General features: G+C 37.6%; 1 protein-coding gene across 1 annotated transcript in view; it reads right to left on the bottom strand.

The window, feature by feature from the left end:
• Positions 1–389: 389 nt before the first annotated feature.
• Positions 390–21,835, bottom strand: part of CDC40 (cell division cycle 40) — a 39,003-nt gene continuing 17,557 nt past the window's right edge. The window contains exons 4-15 of the mRNA XM_027634040.1: positions 18,731–18,814; positions 16,647–16,786; positions 15,946–16,042; positions 14,090–14,229; positions 12,446–12,520; positions 11,768–11,813; positions 10,323–10,424; positions 8,879–8,994; positions 8,660–8,793; positions 4,092–4,168; positions 2,173–2,317; positions 390–1,310 (exon numbers count right to left, since the gene is read on the bottom strand). Coding sequence (XP_027489841.1) covers positions 1,133–1,310; positions 2,173–2,317; positions 4,092–4,168; positions 8,660–8,793; positions 8,879–8,994; positions 10,323–10,424; positions 11,768–11,813; positions 12,446–12,520; positions 14,090–14,229; positions 15,946–16,042; positions 16,647–16,786; positions 18,731–18,814 — 1,334 coding nt within the window. The 3' untranslated portion in view covers positions 390–1,132. The remainder of the gene's footprint in view (positions 1,311–2,172; positions 2,318–4,091; positions 4,169–8,659; positions 8,794–8,878; positions 8,995–10,322; positions 10,425–11,767; positions 11,814–12,445; positions 12,521–14,089; positions 14,230–15,945; positions 16,043–16,646; positions 16,787–18,730; positions 18,815–21,835) is intronic.

Raw genomic sequence — 21,835 nt, 5'->3', positions numbered from 1 at the left:
ATATAATTCAAAACTGTAATTAAAAGACTGATCAATGGGATAAGATTTGCTACATATTTTTACTTCCATTATGAACTCAAAAAGAGAGGAGACTAGGAACTGAAAATATTTTTTCTCCTGTTACCAACTTGCATTAGTTTTGAATGAACATTGCTAGAGAATGAGTTTATCTGGTACAACTGCAAATTAAAATAACAAATGGTAGGAAATATTTTATATGGACACTACAAGATGGAAAAATTGCATAAAAACAAGCAGACTTTTTATAAAAAGATTTATTAAAAATAAGTTCTTTTAAGAGAAAAAGTGTGGCGTATATACATTAAATCATCAAAACCTTCATGGGGCTTATAATACAAGCTATTCCAAACTGAACAGGAGACATTCACTCTTTTTTTTTCTAATATGTCATGCTTACTGGAACAAAACAACATATGGGAAACAAAATCCAAACACATAGCACCCAACCATTACAAAATCTTGAAAGTGAAGACTACTGGCAAAGGTGAAAGTCAGTCATCATCATGATTCTACAGACAGAAACTAAGACTAGGTATGAATGCAGTCTTCAGTTGACAGAATTTACCTGCCAAGTGATAGCTTCCAATTAGTTCTTCATTTCTACTCCGAATTAACAAATCTCAGTAAGTGGGTTTGTGTTTTATAAAGGCAGAAGTATTTTGGTGACAACAAAATACCACCTAAAACCAGGTAAAGAAACACATCTTTTCCAGCTCTTGAAGTAGGTACCAAAGGTTTCTTTTTTTGGAAGAAAGTTAACAATTGCTGGTTTTCTCCTTTGACTCTCCACATCTCTTGACAGCCAGACCCACAAAAATAGTTTTTCTTAAAATTATTTTATTTTACAAGAGTGTTTTTCACAAGCAGTGACAGGACAAACTAACATGTGATTCTGCATGCTTCAGATGACCTCAGCTCCTCATACCCAGATGCCATATTTAGAACTATATCCTTTCAGCTGAGTCTTCTGAAGATTTCTTGGATCTTAGTGCATATATACAGCAAGCTGAGAACTGCAGTATTACACACATCTACCCATCCTTACAGCAGAATTCATTCTAATCTCAGATGTGTGCAGGACTTGCATCTTTAGGTCTTTGTAGCCTCATCTTTAGTCCCACAGTTTAATAAGACCATCCCAGCCGCATGTGATGACTTTAGATGTTTCGTGTGGATGCCACACTGCACCAATACAGACTTTATCATGTGCTTTTAATCTGCTGTAGAGTTTTGTCGTCTTCCAGTCCCAGATGTTTAGTTTTCCATCTGCATCTCCAGATATCACATAGCTATATTAACAGAATTAAAGGTTGTATCATGTGCGAAGACAGCTTGTATTATAACACTGTTACACTGAGCAACAGAAAGGAGCTTCCCCCAGTGAGCTTCCTGTCTGACAAACAAACCTACCAAAAAATTAGCATTCGCGCTGTGCTCTAGAGAGCACAAGTCCTGCAGAAGGTGATTCATCAACTGTGAGGTAAATGTGCTAAGCAATGCGATTACACCATACACTGTGTTACTGGAACCAAAGAGAATACATCAGCAAAAGAGAAAGTGCCAGAAGTTCCTCTAAAATTTACACACACTTTTTCCACCAGTTTTGCTGAGGTTATTCTCCAGTTTTTATAGTAACTGATGTCTTACGTGCATATGGTAGTAAATGTATGGACATATTACTAAGCCAACAGGAAGAAAGAGATGGTTGTCTCAACAACTAGTGAGGATACCTACACCAGACCTAGAAACTGGGAAAACAGGTACTCTAGACAATGTTGTGGGAACAGACCCTGTGCTGCAGAGTACGTGCAAAAGGAGCCAGATGTGAGTCAGACATGGAAGCCTCCTGTGCTGTGCCAGGATAAGGCAAAACGAGAGGAGTCTCCAGACGGTTTAACAGTCATCTTCAGGGAATGGGGGATCTGGACTACACAGACTGTTTTCTAAATGTTCTTCAGAGCAATCCCCAAGCATAACTTAGTCCCATCATATGCTAAGAGTAAGCTTTCTGTTCTACCGCCTGGCTAGGGAACTCTGAGGCTGAGCTAATAGCATGGCTGTGCATACATCAATGTTGCAGAGGATTCAAAAAGAAATTTAGTGTCTGTACCTGCAAGTTTTAAGACGAAGTTCGTTTCCAGGAAAACTTACCTCATATCAGGTGAAAAATCCACTTGACAAGCGTAGCCAGCTACCATGTGACCTTTGAAAATTTTCTTTTTGTTTAATCTGAATCTGTTCTGAGCTCCAAAAATCAGAATTTGATTATCCATTGACTGGCAAGCCAACCATTTCCCTATAAATGCAATAAGAAAAGGTGGTATAAGGGTGCTGCATCTGAAGAAAGAGACTTAACTAGAAAGTTTTAAGAGATTTTTATAATTTTTCCTGCACAATCATTATGTAGCAGCTGATATTGCAACTACCAAGAGTCAAAATCTTACATTTGACAAGATTTGGGATGCCTATTCCTACAAAATGCACTCGGGACTCTAGCAAAGCTCTGGCTGTTACAACAATGTGTTGCACCAGTCCTGCTGACATACTCTTAAGTTTTTAAGCTACAGAGTAAGGTTGCTGGTGCATACACTCAGGCAGCTCAGATCAGGGGGAAAACCCCCATCTAGCTGCAATTCATTTCATCACCTGTTTTGTGGGTACTCTAAGACAGTCATCTCTTATTTTCTTTATGGAAAAAACAAGTTTAAGGTAGACTCAGGAGTTTGAAAATACTTACATTTTTGCAACTATTTAGTATTCACTGCTTTAATAGAATGCAATTAATAAAGATATTTTAGTAAAAGTAAACATGGAGGCTTTTCTAATCTTAACTCTCTCTCATTTTCCATCTTGGCAGTGCATTAACTCCTGCCTGGGAATCCAATGAAGATGATATGCTACAGAACACCCTAGAATAGAGACTTCTGTCCTTAACTCTGCATGTTGTCACTGCCTTTTTGGTGTTTTACCCGAACAATGACAACATAAAATGTGCTGACTTGACTATACATCTGATCACTCTTCCTGCTACTAGTTTGGAATTTGAGGATTTTCTTCGGCCTCCCAAAGACAAAAATGATGTGTGTACAAGCATATTATTCTCCTCTTCCGCTCTTAAAAAAAGGTTTGTTTCCTGCATTGCTCAGAAGAAATTAGAGTAGAGCAAGTTGTGCAATTTCAAAAATGGGTTGAAAAAGGCCAGCTTAGGAAGCTAACATTTTCAAATGCAGCTACCTCTTTCTCCAGAATCTTCCTTTTAATATTAGGAACCCACTCTGTTTGTTAAGAATAAAACATTTACACTGCAAAGCAAATACAATTTGATGCTGACAGCTGGCTGAAAACGTCAGGTGTGCAACAAGCTGATCAACCACTACTCAGCATAATGGGACTGTTAACTGCAAATCTGGCAACACTTTAATAATGGTGACACTGAAGCTATTTAAATTTGGCCAAAACAAATAACAGAGATTTGTCCTGTTAGAAGGCTTTTCAGTGATTACTTGAGCCCCTAAACCTTTCTCCTCCCTCAGTATGATTCTAGTTGAAGAACATAAACCAGTGAAACATTAACATAAAGAAACACTGAGATAATTTGGGGTTTCTTTTATGCAAGAGTTATTTGGCCTATATTCAGAACAGAAAGAAACAGGATCATGTACAACATCGGTTTTGCTTTAACAGTGGCACCACAAGGACTACTGAACTTGCTTAGTACTTTGCCACTATTGTCAGTTCCCACCATTCTTTCTCTTAATATTTCAAATACAGCAAAGAGCACATGATAGCTGTATGAAAGGAAAGAGTCCTTTTGCCCTGTCTGGATGAAGATCTAATTTTAAATGGATAGTTACCCTGATATAAACACTCATTTTGACATATGTGTTCTTCTTAAGACATTTAAATCAAAACTAGATGCAGTCCAATCTTGGAATAACTGCACAGAGTGATTGGCAAGGGGGGTAGTGTAGGGTGACAGGGGGATGCAACACAATAACACTACAGAGATATAATCTGTAAGACATGCCTTAGTAAATTAGGCCTAAGAAGGCAGTAAAGTGTTAACCTACCATTTGGAGACAAAGTCACAGCTGGCATGGAATGCATGCTTGGTTCAGCAATGTACTTGAAGTCTACAGGAATGTCCCTGCAAAAGGAAGAAGTATGTGCTTTATGAAGACATGGAGAACATCCAAAGAGCTGCCTCAAGTCAGCTGATTTACTTAGTGACTGAACCCTAGAGAACATATCGTGGTGTCCAAAGGAAGAATATGCAAAAGATCAAAAATACTATGGATGTCCACCTAGAGAGCTCCAGCAACACCATAACCTCTGATAACGTGAATTTAACCCCATCAAATGACCCAGAGTCTAATGCAGAATCATAATTCCAATTGTTAAGAATAAAACTGTAACACCGTGATCCTTTATTGCCTCCATTATAATTGCAGCTTGTACAGAATTCATATATAAGTAGCAGGAATACTGCTATACGTATGCATATATCTTATTGGAATATTTTACTGACTTTTGTTTTAACTAGAATATTTCTGCCTTTTTTTCCCCTCTTTTTTCAAAGGAAAAGAAAACAGGGGTCTCTCTCATCTCTCTGACAATGCCCTTTTCCTCCTGATCTCCCCAAATGGGATGCCAACCAATTCCAAATGTTCACAGCTGAACTGAATGGTGAACTCCCTGGGCTCAATCACATACCAGTGTATGTTAAGAACAGACACTGTCCTGTACAAAGGCCTAGGGAAAAAACAAGTACAGTCTAATCCTTGCTCTGCAGAACTGTCATTTGGTTTTTACTATATAAATTGAATTACTAACGGTCTGTGCATATTCACAGTATTCCTCATATCCTACATTAGAAGACTGGCGAAGAGAGAAGGCATGCACATGGCTTTCTCATTAAGCAAAAGAAACCTCCAGCAGAAAATAGATTCGATTAATGCATTCAGCAGAAAACACATGCAAAATGTTCTGTAGCAACATTAATTAATACAAAGGGGATGTTTATGACTTCATTGTCTAACTCACACAGCAGAAGGGAGCAGAGAGCATGGGTGGCTGCCTCGTATGAGCTGCCTGAGCCTTGCTGAATGGCAACACAGTTGACACTAGCAAGGTAATTACAATCCTGTTTTATTGTGGAGTAAGTTCTTTCCCGTCATCTTGCATTAAACATGAACATGGACAGCAGGGTGAGAAGCTGCTCTGCTGTCAAGAAGTGACACAAATGCTCCTGTGTGTTAAATGTTAAAATCATTTACCCCTCAGCATAAGAAGGGCAACCCACTTAATACACTCCATGGATAAAAGCACGTGCTTTAGGCCAGGGATAACTGGCTTCCAAACAGGCAGACCTAAGACTACTGTTGGGCAGCAAACATGTAAAGAAGTAACAAAAAGTTCACCAATTTCTTGGGCTGACCAACACAACAACACAGGAAGTGCCACATGCCACATCCTACCCAAACGGTTTCAAACCCCAACTGCAACAGGACACAAGGTTATTGCTGCAGTTAAGGCCAGGTCCTGATCAGCTCCCACCATCCAAAACTCCTGCAGACCACCAATCATCTGAAGTCCTCAATCCCAGGTAAAACCAACCCCACTGGAAGCCCTATTAAGCAAAGTTTCATCACAGAAGATGCATCTCTAATGCTGAATTGTACTGTAGTCAGAAATTTAAATGCAGCACAGGTTGCTCTGCCTTTCTTCTCCACACCAGCTCTGCTTTATTCTGATACCTACCAGACACACTTAGGACAGCTGCAGGATATGCTGCATTAAACTATTAGGCAGAATAAAGAGATACATTTATGTTTCACATTTACTTCCAAATTGCTAAATAAGTATTAACAGCCTGCTCTCTTAAAAAAAACTGTTAAAAAAATTATCAAGACAAATGCTATCATGGTTGTCCAGCCTCAAATCTCATGTGATATACTGTTTGGTGAATTTTTAAAATTTAAATACTTTCAAGTCCTTTCCTCACTTCATAGCATTTCAAAGGCTGAAAAGTTTTAAATACCAAAAGTGGTATCTGCTAGCCAAGATGTAGAAGTGTTATATTTGGGGGTTCTGATACAACTTCTTCCTTAAGCAAGATAGAGAAAAATTTTTTTAATAAAAGAAGAAAGGAAAACAAACCAACCGAACTCCCCAGATCTAACCCAATCCAGTTTTGGGACCTACACCTCATGAAGAGCTCTCTCAGGAGACTACAGTATCATTACCAGGAATGATGGACAGAAGAGGCCTGCTGAGGGGCATAGCTTTATAGAGGTGACAAGCCTCCAAGCCTGTCAGCACAACAGCTGTTACCACTGTACAGTTCTTGCTTTGCTGGCTGACTTGGAGGTAAAAGAAAATAAAAGCCTCCAAAGTCAACTGCCAAAATCATTTCACTGTTTATCCAAGTAGGATCAGACACATATGAAGCAAAGACAAATAACACTGCATTTCTAGAAGAGAGAACACAGAATCCATACACATATATCCATGCCAACTTTAATATCTAATCACATGGAATGCAAAGTTAGAAAAATTTTCAAGTACTCCTATTAATATTCCTAAATAAACCATTTAATCTGAAAGAGTCTACGCTATACTTGCAGTCTGAACTTTAGGCAACCAACTAACTGCAATTCAGTGCACAGCACAGTGAAATCTATACGTGGGATGAACTCCTGGGAAAAGGAGATTTAAGTTCTCAGAAGTTCCTCACAGTGATGAAGTCAGACATACCATCCCATTACCAGCTCTGGCCAAGTCAAAGTGTTTATAAAACACACTACAAAATTCCTCTAGACAATTAAAACCATGCAATTAGACCAGCTTTTAATTACTTGCTTTTAAGGCCATACTCAGGTCATAATTACTTCCACTTTGTTTCTGAAGGATACTGAAGAAATATTGTGCTGAAGAACGTATGAAGAAAAGTGCCAATAAGTGCAGTAACCAAATCACCCAAAGTAGCAAATAATTTTCCTTATGAACTTAGGAAAAAAGGATTTGAGAAAGAATTTGCCATGGAAGTTTTCAAGCTCCAAAAGCTTTCTTAGCAAATGTATTAACTTAGTTTTAAGGTATTTAAAAAATCTGGATCTTAAAATTATAGAAATATGCCTACAGATCGATTAACATAGAACACGGCAGGTTGTGAGGAAAGGTTTTCAAGTCATGCCCAAAAAGATGGCATTACATTTACTCTTTATAAAACAAAAATCCCCAACAACTGCATTACAGAATACTGCCTACAGTTGAGTTCCCTATTATTTCAACAAGGGTGCTCTTTCTTCAGTGTACAACAAGGTCAGTACATATTTTTTTCTTCAGAAGAACAAAACTTCTGCTACTGGAACAATCGGGTTGCAATGTTCCCATGCCAGAATCTTTTTGCCTTTCTTGCTCTTCCCCACAGAGTGACTAAATCCACCCACTTCACTATTTATTTCAGCCATCAACACAAAGCTCACAAAAACAAGGGCAATCCAATCTTAAGGAAATAGCAGATTTGTGCAAGCGAGATCATCCTCCCACTCACCAGAGAGAAGACATTCCTTAGCAGACATGGTATTGTAAAGATTTTTCTTTAAGGAGCTCAGTAAATGCATGGGTCTGCTTACGAAGTACTGAACAGAGGCTCTCTTGGAGTGGCATATGGAGACAGCATTTTATGTCTAGCCTAAGCCTGAGTTCCCAGACTTTGGTCATTCCCACTGCTGCTACTGGCAATGATAGCTGCTGATCACAGACATGCTGAGGATTTAGCTGCCTGCTTGGGTAACATTCCAATACCACAGATTGGAGTCTCTTGTCTAAGTTGAAAAAAAAAAAAAGCTGGGAAGGAACTGATTAGTCACAGAGCTGTTGAACTAGCGTTTGTATTATGCAACAGCTTTGCATGTGTGAACACCAAAAGGAAATGAATACCTAAAGATATGGGAGTGATTATTTAAAAATGAAATTTCAAATCCTAGAGAAATCTTAAACGTCCTAAATTGAAAATCCTAGTACCTAGAACCTTGTGGAAAACATTTCAGATAGGAGAGATCTGTTTTCTCCCCAGGTCAAATGTTAAAAACTGCAAGCCATTTAAAATATTTCTTATTATTTTTTCTTGGACAGACTCTCACTTTTCTGTCATCTATTGTATTCATACTGTGAGTATCACTGATTGCCAAAAACACCCAAATTACCAGAAAAACAGAAATGAAGCTACGCTAAACTAGTTATTTCAAACATGGGCCAAATATATATAATACTGTGCACAGCCAAGTTCAAAGCATTCAAAACCAACACACGCTAATTGTAAAAAAGCAAAAATTTCTTTAAAAGGTTAATTTAATGACTAATACACCCTTGGGGAAAGGAGAGAGAGCAGAGACCACTAATAGACAGCAGCATGCCTCAGGCTGATATGGCTGTCTTATGTTTTCTTTGGGGAAGAGGAAATCTATGAAGTGTCTCAAGCATTAGCCACAACAGGGTTTTAAAGCTCTTCCTCAGTTAGCTAGAACACAGTACACTCCAGCAGCCTATGTGCTATGTATACCTTTAAAAATAAACTCTCTTCTCAATTTGCTCATAATATACTTGAAGTTAAAATTGAAAATTTTAAACTTACCATTCCCAGACTCTTAAACTCTTGTCATCAGATGTACTCACAAACCTTCTATTTTCATCCACAAACACAATGGTGTTGACAGCTCCCAAATGCCTATCGTATTCTTGCACAATCTCACCACTTCGAATATCCCACTGCAAGTAAAAGAGTCAGAATAAGAATTTGGTTTTTTACTAAACACCAGAACTTTTAAAGAAATAAATACTCAGTAATAAATACCTGCACAATTTTCTTATCTGACATTCCTGCAACAAAGAGATTTTGTTTATCTTCATCAGGATTGAACTTGACACAATAAGGAACCTTCCTGTTCGTGAATCTTGAAATACATTGCCCTGCAACAGAAAGCCATTCATAGTGCATCAGGCTGGAAGTTCTGTGGGCTGATTGGTTGTTTGCAGATATTGATAAAAAATACTTTACTAACAGTAGAAAATACCTGGTTTAAAGTCCTTGAGAAGATTAGAGGGTAGAATTTGCTCTGCTCTTTCACATTTGTACGCATACACTGGCATAAACATGTGCCCATAAAAACTGTTCTGTAAGTTTACTACAGCTTTTGAAACAATATGACTGCTCAGTAACCTGGATGTCACCAGGACATATCAAGAAGATAAAGACTGGTCAGGATATCACATGCTGACCACTGCCTTAGCAAAGCATCACCTTCTTAGGATCAGATGTCTTCTGAACAAGAGATGTAAACTCAGGCAAGAATTCCTCAAGCCTAAGCTAAGAAAAAGCTGCAAAATAAAGCCCTGACCTCCCCTCATAGCTTCAGCCAAAAATAACCTGATTACATGTTATCCGTAACTTTGAGGGGCTCATTTTAATCCAAAAGCTCTATCTAAATAACTGAATTCAGACTCAAGACTGAAGAATCTGACTTACACCTTTTTGGCTATCATCTGTATAAGACTAGTGGCACTGCTAACCCAGAAAGCTAATGTCTTTTTCACACATGGGAACTTCCTGTCTTAGGAAGAGACTTCAGTTTAAAAGAGTATTGACAAAATCTATCCTGTATTTTTTTAACTTCATAGAATCATAGAGTGGTTTTGGTTGGAGGGGACCATAAAGATTATCTGGTTCCAACCCTGCTATGGGCAGGGACACTTTAACTTAGGAAATTTAAGAAACTATTTGTAGCAGAATGTTACAGCACATCTGGAAGGCAGTTGTGTGAGAGCATCACACCTACCCTCCAACTTTCTATACCAGCAGCCCAGTTTCCTATTCTTATTCTTCCTATTCCTATTCTTACTCAGGAAGTGGAAGACAAAGTGAGATAATTCTTCTAAATTAAGCATATTTAGGTCTAAAGAATAACTTTATCCCTGTAGATGTAAACATGCAATTAAATGATCTAGCAAAATGTTGTCTTTTTTCTGAGAATTGTTCTAGCATTACAAATAACTATCAAACTTCTCAAATGAAAATGTGTATGAAACACAGGTATACAGGTCGTGTCAACTGCACCATTACAGACCACAACAAAACACGAAGGGGAAACAAGACTATTCACCCTGTCATGAAAGGCTGAACACTGAGCTACAAGACAATATTAAGGATATTTGGAAACAACCTGAATGATAATATATCTTTATACTCACTGTTAATTAAACATCGTGCCAAATAACAATGTTTACAAATACAAGCCTACCTGTTTCAGTGTCCCAGAGTTTAAGATAGCGGTCATATGCAGCACTAAGAAACTGAGTGCCTGCATTATTAAAACAGATGTCTCGAACAGCTTTACTGTGTCCTACAAAATAGAAAAAATGTGATGATATACTTTCATCCATTCATGCTTAGAACTAATTTGTTGGGGGGAGGGGGGAAGGATTTAAACAAAAACTCTAGTTAAATGCTCCAGACTAACAATGCAAAGAAAACAATAAAATCATTTATTGACGTTCTTCATGACAACTAGTAAAGAATTCATGTGAAAAAAAAAAATTATCTCTCAAAGAACAATGCGAATAAAACCCCAACACCCCTCACACCTCTAAAGCACTGGAGAAATGAAGACATTGCACTGTGTGTCATAAATTGATACATAAGCAGAATTTCAGGAGAAATTTAAAACACTCTAACAAATGTCAACATTTAACGAAAAAAGAAGAGACAAACCCTACAGGAGACACATTTAAAGGAGAAACATTTGTAATTAGAAAAGAGGTTAAAAATATGGGACATATTAGATCAGAAAATTAAGAATGCTTTCATCTGGTGGAAACCTTGCCACCCCTCAGGTTCAATACCTTCATCTGACCACTACATCAGACTTGTAAATCTCTTTAATTAAAATACTGGTACAGTAACTTAAATATAGCAAAATAACAGGCGAATCTGGTTGATAATAAGGACCTTTAGAGAAAAAGAATTTGACTGTTCAGTAAGAGCAGTCTATTGAGAGAGAATCTTTTTTGAGCCATCATCTTTGTCACATTCCTGTCATCAGAAATATTAGGGGAAAAAAGACTTCCTTATTGTTACTCAACATATATTCACTCAATGTTCTAGAAATGTTCCCATTTCAAAAAGAGAAGCAGCTGCTTTTGTTCTGCATTCAACGCTGCTAAGAAGTTTGTATTTCTCTCTCTCTCTCTCAACTATCTGCTTCAAAAAGCACCTGTTATATGAACAAAGACAGCATCTGAACCTAAAAAAAATTTTCCCATGCTTTTGCACTAGAAACTCAGCACAGAGGAAACGACCTATTTAAGGTGGGATCATCAGAGCATGAGATGCCCTCACAGTATAAATACAGAAAGCTGCTGTTTCCAGCATGAAGATGGGGCAATTTAATTTCACGATTTTGCCTTTGGAAAGGATCTTGCAAAAACTGTTGATGATTGTCATACACTAATGTTTCGTTTTAAAGGTTGTAAGGTGTTACACATCAACATCAGATTGCTTGGAATAATGACAAGATTTTGTTAAAACCTTGCATCTTTTTCAATTCTTACTGCCAAGATCATTCCAAATACTATTTGCCTTGGATGTGTACGAGTCCTCTGTATGATAAATTATTAAGCTAACCTAAATCATATTCTTCCATGAAGTTGTTTTAAATATAAATCAGTTTAAAAGAAAAACTATTACCAATAAAAGTTCGTAGACATCTTCGATCACCATATACTTCCCATAGCTTGGAAAAAGAGATGGAGAGAAAATATGTCAATTGTTAAACAACAATGATGCTGAAATCAAGTGCAAACATATATGGCAACATCTTTTAAGAAATTAATCACAAACATATGACATCTATTGATTAGTCACAACTATCTATCCAGAAATTCACAAGAATGCTCTCACCTTCCTATTAGCAACCCCCCCTTAAAATAACTAAAAATCCCATACAATATTCCAACTTTAAAGACTTAAGGTTTTGCTACTGAAAAATCCCAACAACATCAGCTTTCTAATACGGTATACGCTGGACTAAAGTGAGATTAGTTCAAAAGCACAGATGCTTCAGTAAAACACTTCAGCAGAAACCTACTGTTAGTTATAAAACTAGGCTTCACAGAAAATGAATTAATATAACAACAAAGGCAATACCCTGAGGTACTTGTGACCTTCTAAATGCTATTACTAAACGATTAACACTGTTCTAACAGCCACAGCCTTATGTATTATTTCTATCTTTGTTCCAATGAAATTGTAATTTAAAAATCAAGTGAGAAAAATAAAAGTAACACAGACAAAAGGTATTTGTTAGAAATATCAAATGTTTTTGTATCCTAAAATGCATTGTCTGTATTCAGAAAAATAACTCACCTTAATTTTGCAATCCATAGAGCAAGACAACAGTATATGCCCAGACAGAGGAAACAATCTAACTGCACTGACACCCTGTAAATAAGAACATAATTAAACAGATATTTCCTCAGTTCATTTCTTTTCCAAGCAAACAGCTAAAGCTTATCTTCATAAAATATACAGATACTGTATCCCGAAAAGAAAACCTATCCACATTCCATTTTAGAACAGTGATGCATTTTGAACAATTGTTATTGGCAACAAATTGATTCACTTTAACAGCTGTATATGTAGCCTCCTTCAGTATTCACACCTTTACTGCGGTAAACACAGGAAATAAATACAAACTTAGGGTTGGGTGGCTGTTTCTGTGTAAGAAGCCTTTATAAGTGGGGCGGGTGAGGAACTTTTCCACAAAAAAAGTTTTTTGGCCAGCTCAATTTCTTACATATACTATCAGTGGCTTCTACCTATTGAACTCAGATTCTCTGAGCACAGCATCTTCCCATCTGTCTGTATTTCAGGTACTCCTTTCAGGGGAAGTCTAAGGAACCCCCAAGTACTCATGGCTTGATGCCCCTCCTTTTCATTTCCTATCAATTACTTTATTCATATGCCATCCAGTTCCACCCTCCCACCCCTGACTGGAGTTGGGTACTTTATCCTCCCTATTACTGTCTACTTATATCCTCCAGGTTTTCTAAAATTGTCCACCTATCTTTCGCTTCTTTCATCGATTTCATTATTCATCTTGTTTGAAGGAAAAAGCTATTTTGTGCATCAGTCTGTTGTAATAGGATAATAGGCAGAGGAGTGACTAGAGCTTTGGGGAGGAGATGTTATTCTGGAAAGCCCTGATAGTTGCAGCTATAAACTCATTGATGCTGCAATAAGTAAAGCAGATCTCAGATCTGTGACAACTAAAAAAGGGTAAAAACTAAAAACATTTCCTGTGTCCTCCTTTCTTCTGGCTTTCAAGTATTACGGTGCTCTCTGTTGCAGTGCAGCATGTTCCTCTCAAGCAATATTGAAAAGTAGTGACAAAAGAAGTAGCAAATTGATTATAACCTTTACAAACCTGATCAGTGAAACACTCTTTTAATACCAAAAATACGTACACAGTTACAATCTCTTGCACAAGAAGAAACTGTGGATATTAAGTAGTATCAAAGAAAACTCTTAACAAGACACACGTCTCAAAGGTAATAGCTGTATTTGGGAAACCTGTAATGTTGATACATCATAATCAAAAAACCCATGTAATTTTTTACAAGTTGGATACGAAATAGCCCTTAAGTACTTTTACTATTAAAAAAACACAACCCCCCCAAATTCTCATGAATCTCTAGATTTAGCTTTATCGTTATTCACATGGTAGTTCAGGAAATAACTCCAAATCCCACAGAACTCACTGGATAATACTCTTCCCCTTAAGGGAGAACCACTATGTTGACAGAAAAGCATATGCAGCTAGATAACTGCACGTGAGCAGCCAAACACCTTGTGTGAGCATGTAATGCATATGTAATGCAATTACATGCATAACGTGGTAAAGATGAAAAAACTCTTTCCTTCTACTGAAGCTTCAGTTTTATACAAATTACTAGCTGCAGACACAAAATTAAGTGGGTTTTTATGATGTGTGCTCACAGACATTCCTACCTTTGTATGTCCCGACCACACATGGATTTGTTTCTTTGGAAGATAGCACTTCTCAGGTGGCACTGTAGAACGAAGATTAACTCCAACATCTTGCGGGACATGAAGATAAGATCTCCCCTGATAGTCATACATTTCCTTAACTGAAAAGACAAACACAGAATTCTGAGAATCCAAGAACCTATATTTTAAGAGGCTATAATCTTTGGAAGGCTGAACAACACACACAATTAAACTTTTTCTCAACACAGCTGCTCTGCTGCGAAGCAGAGAGAGAGGTGAGAGGCAGGGGTAAGAAAAACCCACTTCAGAGGATACAGACATGGAATCTTATTTGACATCAGTTAGGATCAAATTAAGTCACTTCAGCAAAGTCTGCTTGGAATCTGATAATCTGAACATTAAGACAATCTCTCTCGTACACATCTTACTCATCATTAAATGGCATGAGAGTTCCCCTGACCAACAAGGGTTTGCTTACACTGACTCTACATAGATTAGAATGTGGAACTCTAACCCTGGCATTTGTTTGCAACTCACATACTGGCCAGCTCTTTCCTGTGTGTCAGTCATGACAACAGAATTGCAAATCAAGGAAAACAAGATTCATTTGGCCGGTATGAACCAATATTGGTCAGCAATAGCCAACAACTGCTCTTGAACTAGATTTAAGAAGTGATTGGACAGTCAGACATACAGGGATGGACTGCACATGGAAATGGTTATTTCAGAGTAGACATGTTGCATAGCCATGACATTAAGCTGTGCACTGATTAAATTAATTTCTCGGTTTGGAATGTTGCTATGGCAGTTTCGGTTGTACAAGTGACCTCCTGCACAGTGTCCACGTTTACATTGTGTCGTGTTTATATTTACATTAGATGTCTACGAAATGGCATATTTCTGGAATGTCTGTGTGTGAGAAAATTAAAGTTTATATTGCAAGGTCTTTCACTGTGAAACTTCAGGTACGGAGCATGAGAAGTTGGATATAAAATAATTACTCTATAGGAAGCTCAATGGCTAAAATGTCATGTTTGTTATGCACAACACTGTTCAGTAAATATTCTCATGATCTGCTACGATCTACTATGATCTGTATAAACAGAATGAGCACTGATGTCAGCAATGCTGATCTCACAGCCGCCACTTCTTCTTTAACGCTCATAAGAAGGGATGTTCACAGCTTGTGCGTGTGAGCCTGGCTGTAGGGATGGGTAAGCAAACAGAGACTCTGTTTACCTAACTATCTGCACCAAGCAATATGAGGCAGGGCTGTTTTGTATGGAGTTAAAGTAACAGTTTCAAAAAATTACTTTAGTTTACCTATTTACCAAACCATTTTCTTTGAAGGTACCACATACTATAGGCTTCCATAGGGTAATTAATTGACAGCAAGTACACTTACATTAACAACTGAGGAAGTATAAAGTCCAAGTGATTTTCTAAGTTGTGCATAAGCCCTAACTCAAAGCACTGTATGCTAATGAGAATACTGACACATAGAACTACAGTAATTTTGAAGCTGAAACTAAGCCAAACTCTTAACTTCAATATGTTTGCTCTGTAAAATAGGAAAGGGATATATGCATCTAGTAACATTAAAAATAAATAAATAAAACCAGAACACTGAAAAACAACATATCCATGCTGCTCTTCACAGTATGAAGTGGAATTAGTCCAAGTTTATTTCTTTCCCTGTCCTTTATGCTTATGCCCGTGAGTGCTATTATCTCCAATACGGAAACATCAAGGTGCCTCAGCAAAACTGAGGCTGTCTGCCATCCTTACTAATTAACACAGCAGGCAAGAAAACACAGTAAGCTAGAAAATGAGAACAGTCAGGAAGATGCCATTACCATGTAATATAGTCTTCTCCTCTCCAGGTTTATCATCTTCTAGTTTTCCTCTCTTCTGCCTCTTAGCTGTTATTTCATCCAGCTCCTTCTGCTCTTCCTGGAAAAAATAAAACATGATCTTTTTAAAAGACAGCATTCAGAATCAAATAGCAAAATCTAGAACTGTAGTGCTGTTTACTCACTGCTAGGAACACATTTATTTGCTAAATGAGATTAGAAATATTTCTAAGCATCAAGAAAGAGAACACGTTTATCAAAACAATAGCTTAAAAAGCTATGTACACTGAAAAGAATCATCATCTTTTTATTCACAGACTACAGCTAAGCACTGACTGAACAAGAACTATGTCTGTTGGTTGGAGGGTTTAGGGGAGAGTGTATTATTAGGGCTTTTTGTTTGGTTGTTTTTTTCTTTTTTTAAAGAAGTTTTACTTTCTTTTTTTTTTTTCAAGCTGCTTCTGTCTATAAACACCTTTTAATCAGACTCTACATACTACACACAGATACGACAAATTTTATTTCCAATCAGTCTTGCAAATAATTGAATGAAGAATATTTGGAACACCTTAAATGTTCCTATCACCTGAAAGCATAGCATGGATTTTCTGTTTTGACAAACTACTAGTGCACATGGATCTCTGTTAAAACCACTGCAATTTTGTACTAAAAATTTGTGCCTGTTGTGTTAAAGCAGTACTTACTTCTGATGGTTTGGCTACTTCTTTTTCATCAACATACTTTGCCCATGGTCCCAGAAAACCATCAATATTAGATGCGTCATTCTCCTTGAATTTCTTTCTTTTCTCAATTTTCCTCTGTCCTGTTTCAAACACTGTTAAACCTGAAAAAGGAAACAATACACTGCCTACCTGCTAACACAAAATACAACATCACAGGTCACACTATAGTCAGTATAAAAGAAAGAGCCACCACCATCACTCCTTTCAATATAAACAGCAAAACGGAAAAACCATTTGAGCAAAAGGGGTCAAAGCATTGCCCACTTTTCCAGCTATGGACACCGCTAACTATGCACAGTAACAGGGGAACCACTTTAACTGCGTGTCATTGTTTGTTAGTGTATTTAACCATGCATGTACCCATTAATTTTTAACAATAAGTCTGCAGACTGTAAGAATACATCCGTTTTCCTACTTTCATTAGTGCAGTTTTTGACAGTAGAGTCCACAAGTGGCTTCTAATCACCCTCAATCCTCACACTTTTGAAAAACTCCTACTACAAAATGAAAATAAGACAAGTCTCCCCAAACCTCAACTGAAACCGTGCATTTTGATTTAGTAAAAATTCATAGAATCATAGAATGGTTTGGGATGGAAGTGACCTTTAAAGGTCATGTAATCCAACCACCTTACAATGAGCAGGGACATCTTCAATTGGATCAGGTTGCTCACAGCCCCATCCAACCTGGCCTTGAATGTTTCCACAGATGGGGCATCCACCACCTCTCTGGGCAAACTGTTCAAGTGTTTCCCCACTTTCATTGCAAAAAAATTTCTTCCTTATAACTAGTCTGAATCTACCCTCTTTTAGCTTAAGATCATTACCCTTGTCCTGTTGCTGCAGGCCCTTTTAAAAAGTATGTTGCTATTGACAGTCACCTGACTCCAAACATTTTCCTGTTCTTTCATATAAATGTCAGCTTTTCACAAATGTTGTGCTCTCAGAATTTCATTTGTCAAAGCCATTAAACAATTTAGATATGGCAGAAAAAGTAAACTTTGAGTCATTAATATCTTTTAAGTTTTTCAAAAGGTTGTATATACAACTATGTGCAATTTTCAAACGATGTCTTTCCAGAGCAGCAGTAATACTCATTTAGTGCAAAAGAGACAAAAAGAGCTTGAGATAAACAAGGGGAAAATAGGCAATGTAAAAACTGAAGCAGTGATCATATGAAGGAATCGTACATTAATCGTTTTCTCAAAATGAATTACTAAATTCCATTATGAAAAGGTTAATTTTTAATTTTTTTATATGATTTAATCTTAGTAGTTTCTTTCTTTGGAAGGAAAGAGTGAAATAACCTTGGATATATTCCGAGGAAAAGGACATAGAAATGAAGAACCTTTGTATATACATGTGAATAGGATGTTTGAAAAAGACATGCAAGGGAAAGCATGAAGTTTACACAGCTACAGTTTTCCAAGTCAAACAAGTCACTTAAAATGTTAAAATATCTTGTATCAAAGTATTAATTACAAACCCCATGCTTCTGGTATCAATCTTCCCAGTGGCATGCCATGCCTTTACTATTTGGCAACCTTCCAATGGTTCTTCTTTTCCAAATAACCCAAAGAGCTTAACTCCACTAAGCAGAGATAATATGCAGCTCCCAACAGGAGTGCTAAAGGTTGCACACAGAGTGATCACTTTGCTCCTGAGTAGCACAGTTACCGTGATTAGCCCAACATACAGGTATCCTAATGCAAGACACATGACAACTTTAGCCAGGACAGAATTTAAGAGGACCAAAAAGCTGTTTCAAATATACAGATAAATTCTATTTGTGCAATTACACATTGTAAATCTTATTTGAAATTTGTCAAGACAGGCTGAAACGTTTGTTACTTCAAGAAAACAAAACACCCCAGTATCTCTCTATCCTCTTTCCATTGCAACACATCTTTCTTTATTGTATCTTTGGACATGGGTACGTCTCCCATAATTCTTTCCTTTGCTAATACCTATTCCATTTCTTAGTAAAGAAGAAATGAAAACAGTGATCAGCTACAAGTCATTTATATGAGATTCTGGATTAATTACCTTGATTTTTTTCAGCTTCTTCTACAGAACCAATATACTTGGTAGCAACTTCGGGGTTATCTATGGAGGGATCTAATGCATAACCTAGAACAAGAGGGAAAAAAAATACTGTTATTTCAAGCTTTTCAGTTTAGTATGACTTTCATTACTCTGTCCCCCCGCAAATTTTTCCCCATCGACTCTGAATGAGCTCGGTATGAGGAAGAATTGATACTTTGGAATCCCATTCATTTTTCACTTGGTCTGAGTATAAAGATTACTATGAAGTAGCACCTTGAAGCCCTTGAGTACATATTGCTATCAGAAAGCTTGTATTTGCACAATATTGAGAAACAAATAAATATAATAGGCAATGGTTAAAATGAGATACGAAGTCAGGGTAGTCACAAGAAGCAAAGTCACGGAATCCTTCTGGTAGAAAGGGACCTCAGGAGGCCCCTGCAGGACCCAACACCCTGCTCCAAGAAAGGTCATCACTGAATTCAGACCAGTTTGCTGTACAAACATTAGATTTTGAAGTGCCATAGCAACCTCTTCTTGTTGTAACATGGCATAAGGAAAAGATAGCTCAAAATCTTGTGTTAGTGACATATGATGTTAAACAGATTCTGCTTTAGTTCAGGGCACTGTTCCTTGGTTTGCAAAGCCAGTGAGTCACATGGAAACCAGCCTGTGGCTGCTGCACGCAGACAGCCCTCCAGCTTCAGCAGTAGCCTCTGGCCCTGAAGCCCTCTGCCCTGCTCACCACCTCTGCAGGGTCAAATGGAGTGCTACTCATCTCTGGCAGTCCTGGTGATAGCAGCAGCTGGAAGGAAGAGGACAGAGATGGGGAAAAAATAAAAGCAAATGAAGTTTTCCAGGGCTCTGTGCGTATTCTGTCTCCACCAGCAAAAATTTAGTCCTCCTCCTGGCAGCATTGTGAAAGCTTGTTCCTTCAACTTGAAAGCAGTTGCTTTACCTAATGTGGATGGTACTAGAAGCAGTAGTAATGCCCTTTAATTTTTAAAAGAATTAAGTATTCACATCTCCATTTCCTGATTACAGCTATTGAGTCTCAATAAAAAAAAAAACAAAACCAAAACCAACAAAACCCCCCCAAAAAACTCCAACAACAACAAAATCTGCTGCATTTACACTTATAAATAATTTATAAAATGTACCAGCATTTCATATATATTCAGGATATTTACAATTTTTGAAACTGAGGTTGTCATTTTAATACACATCTTACATTTTTTCTCCATTTCTCCTGAATTGGATAGCATGACCTTACGAGAATAAGATAGACAAATAAATTCATCTGGTTTCCAAGGAACAGGTGCATTGAACAGTTACTGACCACTGTGGCTTTTTTTCTGGGAAAGACTGCACCCTGGTGGACGTAACACCAGTTTTTATTAAATATTAAAGTGACAAAATGTCCCTTGAGGACCCAACGAGAATTTCTCTGTATCAGGGAGGGGAAAAAAAAGCAATAAAGATATTAAACCACTGGCAAAAGTAATTGCACACACAAAACCAACGAAATCCAACAGCATACAATTCAATTCCTGTATTTTTCTTGATTCACAGAGAGAATCAAGAACAGTGGAAGATTAGTCAGTCCACCCCAGAGACCAACGGCCCACAAAACCACCTGGGTGCATACAAGGCGACAACCTATCAATACCATCCCAAAGGAGATTGTCTCCCCAAACATTTCTCAGAATTCTCTCTTCTGTCCCAGAAGATGGTCCAGTTAATTTCTTTTTTAGATGCTGGGAAAAAAAACCTATTATGGAAATTAGTAGAAAAGCCATTCCAAGAACACATCAGGTATTCCCAGCCAAATGGAGCAATCCACCTGTTGACCGGCTCTTGAGTTTCAAACCTGGTAAGAGCCAGTCATGGAACACTATATGCCCAGATGTTCAATGAATATGATATAGGGAGAGAAATATATAGCAATGCCCTCTTAGGAAGTATACATTCTCTCTTTGTTCTAGACTCTTATTAGGATTTACTTCTATGGATAACCAAACTGAGCAGACACTGAAATTAGACTTTCACCAAGCCACTATTCCAATGAGTTCTCTTCCAAGCTATAAGGTTTCTATTAACAGTGGAGAGATATTACTTTGGATTTATGTCAAAATCAATACAGTGGTTTACTTGTCCTCCAACTGCATTGACACTGTCTCCGGGACTCTATTTGCTTGGTACTTGTAAAAGAGGGACAGTATTCCAATGAATAGGGCCCCTGGGCCAAGCACAGCTTCCCGTGGAAGCGGAGACTCCTTATAGCTGAGTTGAATTTGGGCCAGCATCATTCTCATAGAAAAGCTCTGAACAATTTCTACTTTCCAGTGAATGTGTGAAAGAGAATCTTTTCTTTCTGGCTGAGACTCCTGAACGCAGCTGCAAAAGACAGCTTGCTTTTATCCTACTCAGCTGGTATCCCACATAATGTGCCCTGACTTCTATGTCTCCTTCAGTTTTATTTAGGAGGCAGTTATTTCATGCAACATTTTAGCAATGAAAGGTACAATTCTACCTACATCCATAATTTCGATGCACCTGAAATGGTTGGTTAAATAAGCAAGCTTTGATGTGCATTCCAGAAAGACAGCTAATTAAAGCATGTTTACACTGTACGGTGCAATGCAGCATACAGAGACCCAAGGTAGCTCAGGTATGTGGAAAAATACAGCTAGACTAACCCACTCTGACTGCACTGGCAGCTCTGCAGAATTGAAGTAATCAGAGAATAAAGTGCCTATAATTGTAAGAGGTAATACTAACTGTAGGTGTTGCATGCAACATGAGTAGCTGGGGAAAAAAAATTAAAAAATCACAGTGTTATTTCCAAGTCAGTCATCTTAAGCTCTTAAAATATCAGTGTTAGTGATGAAGTAATCCTGCTATAACCAAGATATTGAGTACTCATAAAGAGCTTGGAGATTCATGGACAAAGGCTGTTCCTTATTAAAAAGGACATTAATGTCTTGTGAAGAAGAGATTTTAAAATACTAAATGCTGCATGAATGAAGCAGTCCACTTCTAGGATGATCACTGATGCTGAAATAGCTATGAAATGACTTTTCTAACATATTCATGAACAGTTGG

The sequence above is a fragment of the Corapipo altera genome, unplaced genomic scaffold, assembly GCF_003945725.1.
Source record: "Corapipo altera isolate COAL_440 unplaced genomic scaffold, ASM394572v1 2b, whole genome shotgun sequence".
In the NCBI taxonomy this organism is placed as follows: domain Eukaryota; kingdom Metazoa; phylum Chordata; class Aves; order Passeriformes; family Pipridae; genus Corapipo; species Corapipo altera.
Note: the sequence above shows the minus strand (reverse complement) of the source record. Positions and strands in the feature narration are given on the sequence as shown.